General features: G+C 68.4%; 2 protein-coding genes across 2 annotated transcripts; both read right to left on the bottom strand.

The window, feature by feature from the left end:
• Positions 1–1,000: 1,000 nt before the first annotated feature.
• On the bottom strand, positions 1,001–2,160 carry EMIHUDRAFT_367023 (hypothetical protein). Its single transcript, XM_005778580.1, has 5 exons — positions 1,929–2,160; positions 1,742–1,822; positions 1,566–1,630; positions 1,290–1,452; positions 1,001–1,139 (listed from the first exon to the last, which is right to left on the bottom strand). The coding sequence occupies exons 3-4, from the start codon at positions 1,621–1,623 to the stop codon at positions 1,310–1,312; spliced, it is 201 nt and encodes a 66-aa protein (XP_005778637.1). The 5' UTR covers positions 1,624–1,630; positions 1,742–1,822; positions 1,929–2,160; the 3' UTR covers positions 1,001–1,139; positions 1,290–1,309.
• Positions 2,161–2,828: 668 nt separating this feature from the next.
• EMIHUDRAFT_469028 (hypothetical protein) lies at positions 2,829–7,039 on the bottom strand (the record flags this gene model as incomplete). The annotated part of the gene is made up of 8 exons (XM_005778579.1): positions 6,572–7,039; positions 6,196–6,500; positions 5,594–5,675; positions 5,272–5,475; positions 4,931–5,050; positions 4,476–4,793; positions 4,082–4,399; positions 2,829–3,119 (listed from the first exon to the last, which is right to left on the bottom strand). The coding sequence occupies exons 1-8, from the start codon at positions 7,016–7,018 to the stop codon at positions 2,829–2,831; spliced, it is 2,085 nt and encodes a 694-aa protein (XP_005778636.1). The 5' UTR covers positions 7,019–7,039.

Below are 7,039 nucleotides of genomic sequence, written 5' to 3'. Positions count from 1 at the left end.
CCGCCTCAGCACTGCTGCGGGCGCTGTTTGCTGCATGCAGCTCCGCCTCAACAGAAGCCAGCCGCTGCTCCAGCGTGGCGCACCGCCCCTCCACCTCCGCGGCGCGCGCGAGGGCCATTGCCTGCCGCCGCCCGCGCTCGCACTCCTCTGCCCTCGGCTCCTCGGGGATGCTGACCTGCTCGTCGAGCAGCGGGCGGATAGAGCACGTGAAGAGGCTGTGCAATGCGCGGTGCAGCATATACATACGTGTGTTCAGTATGCCCACGTCGTTTTTTGCGCGCGAAGTCAAGCAAGAGGAACGCACGCGTAGAATTTTACAACAAAACTCCCTCAGTCTTAGCTCACAACACTGGGCCCGGGACTGGCGCGCACTGGCACTAACACAGGTACACCACGGGAGCCGCCTAAGCGACTCCTGCGAGCGAGGACGGCGAGGCACTTAGCTCCGTGCACCCGCCCGCCCCCGCCACAGGCAAGCTCATTCACCATCTGCTCTGCGATTGCCGTGCGTGTGAAGAACGACCGAGATACGCTGCTTCTGCAGCCCCACGCTGCCTCTCCTTCGACGCAAGGCTCCGACTTCTATAGAGAAAACCCCATCTGCACCAGCGTTTTAAAGTGAAATCGTCAAGAGAAATCGATGCCCCGGGCTGGGCTTTGGGGTAGGCAGCCACCTTTTTGAAGGTGAGGCGTATCTGCCGACCTGTGAAGACGCTTTACTTGCGAGCAGTGCGTCGACCAGATGGCGCGAGGGCACCGCAACATGGCTAAGGAGGCAGGGAAGCTTCTGCTCCGAGACGGCCGCTCAGGACCGCAAAATGGTGTTCCTGAAGGTTGTGTTAGTCGGGCTGGCCAGTCCCCGGGGCCTGACGGTCCAATGTTTCCCTCAAGAGGACTTCTCCCCTACCCCACCCTTCCACTTTATTCGGACCCCCCCCGACGCGCTTCTCGTTTTTCGTGCCAAACCAGCGCGATCTCGGCGGGGCGTCAGCGCCTCTCGGAGGGGCATCATGCGCTCCCGGGGCCGCCCGACGGCGCGGGCCTCTTGCTGATGGACCCAGCCGAGGTGCCCGACCAGTCGGAGTGGCGCTGACGCGCTGCGGCGACCACCAGCCAGCTTTCCGGCCGGGCCGAGAACGGTGCCTCGAGAATGTAGACACTCCAAACAGTTGCCGAGTTTTTTCCCTCTTTTTGAGCGCTGCTGCTGCAAACCCAGCCCACCAGTGATACTAGACGCACCAGATTCACCCCGTCGCGAGCTTGACCGCGACCCCGATGACCGCCCACAGGTGGCTGATCGCGGCGCCACTCATCGCTGCTTTCGCGCGCCTGCTCCACAGAGGGCCCCTGCGGCTCTCCCTCGTCGCGTGACCGCCGCCGACATCATCTGCTCGGTCGTGCCCGCCAGCGCGGAGCTGCGCCACGTCGAATTGTTCGGCGGCTCGACCGCCGGCGCGCCCATCCTCGCCTCCTGCGCGCCTCACACTCAGTTTTCACCTTGCGCGCGGCCGACAAAGTGAGCTCACGACCACCTCCCTCTCAGTCACCCCCGCAACGATGCACAGGTCGTTCGTTCTCGCCGAGAAGACGCTCGGAGCGCCCAACTTTGCCTCGTGCGGCCATCAAACAGGCGCGTTGCCTCCCATCTCCGCACTTCCCATCTACCCCCACACTGCCACTGCCGGGGACGCGCAGATGCGACTCCCGGGCCCGCTCACCTCACCCGAGCCCCGCCGCCTAGGCACAGCCCGACGAGAACCCGCCGGGAAGGAGCTGGCCGAGCCATCGCCGGCCTCCCTGCCGGCTCACGGCCGCTCAAAAGGTCGCTCACCCGCCCGTCGCTTGCCGCCCCTCTCCCACAGCCGTTGCCGGCGACGGGGTCACGAACCTAGTGCTCAGTTCCGTCTTCCTCCCCCTCGCTCCTGTAGGTAGGCCGCCCCGCGCTGGCGGGAAGAGGCGCGCCGAGCCATCGGTGACGTCCTGGCGAGCTCATGGGCCCCCAAAAGGTCGCACCGACCCGTGGCTCCGCGCCGTCGGCTCCGCCGCGAGCGGCGACGGTGAGGCCGACGGTGCTCGCCTATACCGGCTAGTGTGGAGCTTTCAGTGTGGTTGCGTGTTTTACTAGTGATGCTGCACTAGGCGGCCCGTTTTTAGCAAAAACCAGATACCACATCGCGTGTGGTCGTCGAAAAACCGCATCTTCGCCCGTTTTGGACCCCTTCGTACGGCTCCAAAAACGGCTCCTTAACGACGACTACGCGGCCCGGCGGTCGATCTGCGCCTTCTCAGCGGTGGAGGGGATGTGGGCGGTACGTGCGGGCCGCGTGCTGCTGCGATGGCTTGACGAGTGCGACTCCCAGCGTCGACTCTGCGACCCCACGGAGCCTCTGCTGCTCCGGGGGGGGGGGTCTGCAGACCACCCGGCCGAACTTCAGAGTGGCGGTGCTCCTGAAATACCGCTCAAACGCCCACGATATTGTGGAGGGGACATATGCTGATGATCCTGGCCCGATTGGTTCGCTCAGAAAGCTTCTGGGCGGTCGCTAAGGTTCGCTCCCCGCACACCGGCCCCGGAATAAGATACATCATAGGCGGGAGCCAGGGGACAGCACAATGCCGACTTCACATGGAAGGCGATCCGACACTTCAAGGCGAACTCCCCCTCCTTCACTTCCAGGCCCCGGCCTTCTTAGGACTCCTAACACGCATGCGTGGGATTCTAGCGTGGGATGCCCAAGGGGTACGGGGGAGGGGGGGGGCGATAAAGGCGTAGAGTAGTGTCGTTCTTTCGCTAAAACGCAAAAAAAAATCATCAAGCCTACCTGGTATTATCGCTCGAACGAGTCCGACTCCTCGTGGTAAAGCCAGCCCACACTCCGCATCCATGCAACCAGCCTCTGCTTTGTGGACGGTTGCGAGTAATGATCCGCCCAAAACACCGGCGTGTGCTGTTTCAGCCCACCCGAGTTGGGCTTGGCCCTCAGACTCTCTGCCACCGCTTGCGCATCTGGCGCAGCTAGCAGGGCCTCAACGATGGCCTCCGAGTGCAGCCATCCGGCTGCTAGGTGCATTGGTGTCGTGCCCTCGTCCGGCCTCCCGCAGCCCACGTCGGCGCCAGCCTAGCGCGGGGGAGGGCGCTGGGAGCAACACGGAGCTCCGTTGGACGCGTTTTCAAGATTAGCGTGTCAAAGTGAATTGGAACTAGCCAGATCGACCAGTCGGCCCAGGTCGGCGCCATGCACTGGCGGGCTGCACAGCGCGCTAGATTACGCGGAGGACGTGCGCTTACCACCGGGTGGGATTACCAGGCTCGCCTGGGCTCGCTGAGGGTCGATCGCGGCGCGACCCGTTTTCGGCTGTTTTCCTCGCGAATCTGGGGTGCGCGCCGGGAGCTGCAGCGCCAGCGTTTCGCGGACCTGTGCAGCCTCCGGGCACTGGGAACTTCTCCCAGGCTCGGGCAATGCGGACATGTGCCAGCGGGGGCGCGGAGGTGGTTTACATGCGGATGCGGCACGATCTTCGAGCCGAACCGACGATACAGGAGGCTCCAGAGGCGCCGTAATCGACAGTCGGCCGTCACCCAACTCCTCGCCCGCCGTGACTGTGGGTGTCTCCTGATTGCCCACGCTCGTGGCGGAGCTCGGGGTACCACTTTGGGCCACGCGACAAGCCCTGGGGAGTCACTGTAGCTCGCGCGGGGCTGAGAAGCCCCCATTCCCGCGAAAAATCGAGATTTGGCGAGATATAGGGGGCGGTTCTCATTATTTTCGGTGGCCCCAAAGCTACCCAATCACTCGCCCACCTCCCCCAAGCAGTCTAGTCCAAAAAAAACCGCGCCCCGATCAAGTTACGTTTTCAGTGTTTGCCCCTACCCGGGGGGGGGGGGTATTAAAGTTTTGGAGTCAGTTTTTGCTTTTTTGTTTTTAGCGGTCGGGTGCTCAACGCATCCCGAGTTTACGGCCCGAAATCGCGCTGACGGAGTGCCACCATTTTCATTTCTTTATATTGGACGTTTGGCGGTGGCACTCTCCAACTACCTATACACGGCCCGGACCTGTAAACCCCTCCCGGCCCTCTCCACCTCCGACGCCCGCTGCTGCGCGCCCAGCCGCAAGTGCGCGGCGGCCTCCTCCGCGCTGCACGGCCCGCTCCACTCCGACGCCCTCTCCCCGCCAGTCAGCCTCCTCGGCTCGACCGGCACGGGCAGCACCGGCCCGAGCCCGCCCGCGCCGAGCGCCGCGCATGGTGCCGCGCCCTCGGTCTCGCCCTCGCCCGCGCCCTGAGCCGGCTGCACGGCCACGCCGGCCACGCCCGCCGCGGCGTCCTCGCGCCGGATCGCGTGCTCGAGGAGGGCGCCGGCGGCGAGCAGCGCCGCCTCGCCGCCCGGCTGGCCGACCAGCTGCACGCCGACAGGCAGCCCTAACAAAGAAAGCCCGACCGTATTTCTTTTTCTTGCGGGCCGCGGGGGGGCGGACGTGGCGTGCGCCGTCGGCGGTGCTGCCGGCAGGGAGGGCGAGGCAGGGCAGGCCGGTGAGCGAGATGACCGAGCAGGGGAGCATCCACTCGATGTAGTCTGCAAAGGAGACCGCCTCGCCCTCGCCGCCCGCCCCGCCCAAGCCGAGGGGCGGGGCCTCGCCCCCGCCGCCCACCCCGCCGAGGGCCGCGGGGTACCGCAGCTCGCCGCGAAAGGGCGGCATCAGCGTGCAGGGGCAGACGAGCAGGTCGTGCTCCCGCAGAAAGGCGAGCGCCGCCGCGTGCATCCGCTGCCGCGCTCGTTCCGCCGCGGCGACCGCCTGCGGTTACAGGGGTCCGCCCAGGGGGGGGGGGGGGGGGGGTCAGGCTCGTGCGCCGCCGCCTCCGCCTCCGCCCGCAGCAGAGGCAGTGCCTGCTCGAAGCCGTCCCCCCGCGCCCGCTCGAGCTCCCACAGAACCTCCGGCTTGGTGGTGCCGCTGTGGAGGTCAAGGAAGGAGCGCGATGCGGAGGGGCCGCCTGCGATGCCGTCCTGCGGCGGTCGGGCGCCGCCGCCGCTCAGCGCAGGCACCGAAGCGCACTGCAGGAGGCGGAGGGAGGAGGGAGGAAGGGGAGGAAGGGGAGGAGGGGAGGGGATGAGGGTAGGAGGGGAGGAGGGGACGAGGGGGGGAGGAGGGGAGGACGGGATGAGGGTTCGACGGGGGGAGGGTAGGAGGGGAGGAGGCGAGGGGATGGGAGCATAGAAGAGTTAGGGGAGGGTAGAAGGGAGGCGGTGTGGTGTCCCGCTGTCCCGAGGTCGACCTGCTGGCGCGACGCGCGGAGCGTTCGGAAGACGTCCGCCGCCGCCTCGAGGCCCTCGGGGAAGGCTTCGGTCAGCCGCGTCTCCGCCGCCGACCGCCGTCCGGGCCGAGCCCGGCCGAGGAGGGCGGCGGAGCGGCGGACGGCGGCGGCGACCGCCGGGTGTACCCCGCGCAGCAGGCCTCCGAGGTCGACCGAGTAGGCGACCTGTACACTCACAGCCGGGGGTGTGAAAGAGACGCCGTGCCGCGGGGGCACGCCCGCCCTTCTTCAGGCGCGGCACGGCCACCGAGCGAGGCGCGGCATCGGGCCCGCAATGCCGCACGTGGTGCAGGTAGCCGCGCCGAGGCGGCTGAGGCAGCGGCGGGCAGGCCAGCGGCTCCCAGCCCGCCGCGGGCGGCACGAACCTGCGTGACAAGCTCCGAGACGGGTCGGAAGAGGCGGCCCCAAACCCCTTCACCCCGCGGACGGACGGCCGAGCCCGGCGGCGTCGGCGGCGTCGGCGGCGTCGGCGGCGGCGGCGGCGGCAGCGGCGTCGGCGGCGGCGGCGGCGGCAAGGGGGGATGCGCGAGGGGCGAGAGCGTCGAGTAGCAGCGCGACGTCCTGCTCGCAAGCGGCCGCAGGTGTGAAGAGGCGCGCGGCTCACAGCGAGCTGCTCAGAGCCGCAGCGCGTCTCGGGGCGTCTCGGGCAATCTCGAGGAATCTCGGGGAATCTCGGAGCCGCGGCGCGGCCTCGACGGTGCGCCCCATTGGCCCGTGGACGGCGTGCAGCCCGAGGCCCCACCTGCAGGTGCAGAGACGCGTCTCACCGAAGGAGCATGCTGCGGCCAAGGTACGCGGGGCGTGCGAGGTGCACACGGCGAAGAGCAGGCGTGGAGCAGGCGTGGAGAGGAAAAGGAGGCAGCAGGGAGGGTGGTGGTTGGGCACCGGCCGCGCCACGCTGTCGGCGCCGCATCGGACTGCGGGCAGCGGCCTGGCGACGGGCGCAGGCCGACGACGCTGCAAAACGCGGCGGGGTTGCGCAGCGAGCCGCCCAGGTCGCTTCCGGTTGCCAGCCATGCGGCGCCCGACGCGAGCGCCGCCGCGCCGCCGCCCGTCGATCCTCCGGCCGTCCGGCCGAGGTCGTGCGGGTTGTGTGTGGCGCCAAAGACGGGGTTGAAGGTGTGCGAGCCGGCCGCGTGCTCCGGCATGTTTGTGACGCCGAGGACGACCCCGCCCGCCGCCTCGAGCGCCTGCGGACAGGCTCCTAGGAGGTGCAGAGGACGGCTCGCCGTGGTGGGGTCGGTCTCCCGCCGCCGCGAGCCTCGACGAGAGGGTGAGTGGTGGCCGCGATCCGCGTCGCGTGCATCGGCGCGCCGGCGGTGCAGCGGACGCCTGCGACGGCCTGGTTGTCCTTGACGAGGACGGGCAGGCCGAAGAGCGGGCCCGGCGCGCCGCCGCTCTGTGCAAAGCTTGCCGCACGCGCGCGTGCCCGCTCCTCGCAGAGCGTGACGACCGCGTTGGTGGCAGCGTTGGTGGCGGCGATCCGTCGCACGGCGACGTCGATGAGTTTCGCCGGCGTGACTTGGCCGCACTCGAGCTGCTGAACCACGGCGGCTGCCGGCGAACGCCAGAGCGCGTCGAGGGCCACCTCGGCCTCGCAGGCACGGCGGCGGCGGCGGATGTGGTGGGCAAGTACGATGGCAGCGGCGGCGGCAGCGGCGGAGGCGGCGACGGCGGCGGCGGCGATGGTGGAAGGGGCGCTTGGCATGTATGTGTGTGTGTATGCTGC

This window comes from Emiliania huxleyi (genome assembly GCF_000372725.1).
Source record: "Emiliania huxleyi CCMP1516 unplaced genomic scaffold EMIHUscaffold_242, whole genome shotgun sequence".
Lineage (NCBI taxonomy): Eukaryota > Haptophyta > Isochrysidales > Noelaerhabdaceae > Emiliania > Emiliania huxleyi.
Note: the sequence above shows the minus strand (reverse complement) of the source record. Positions and strands in the feature narration are given on the sequence as shown.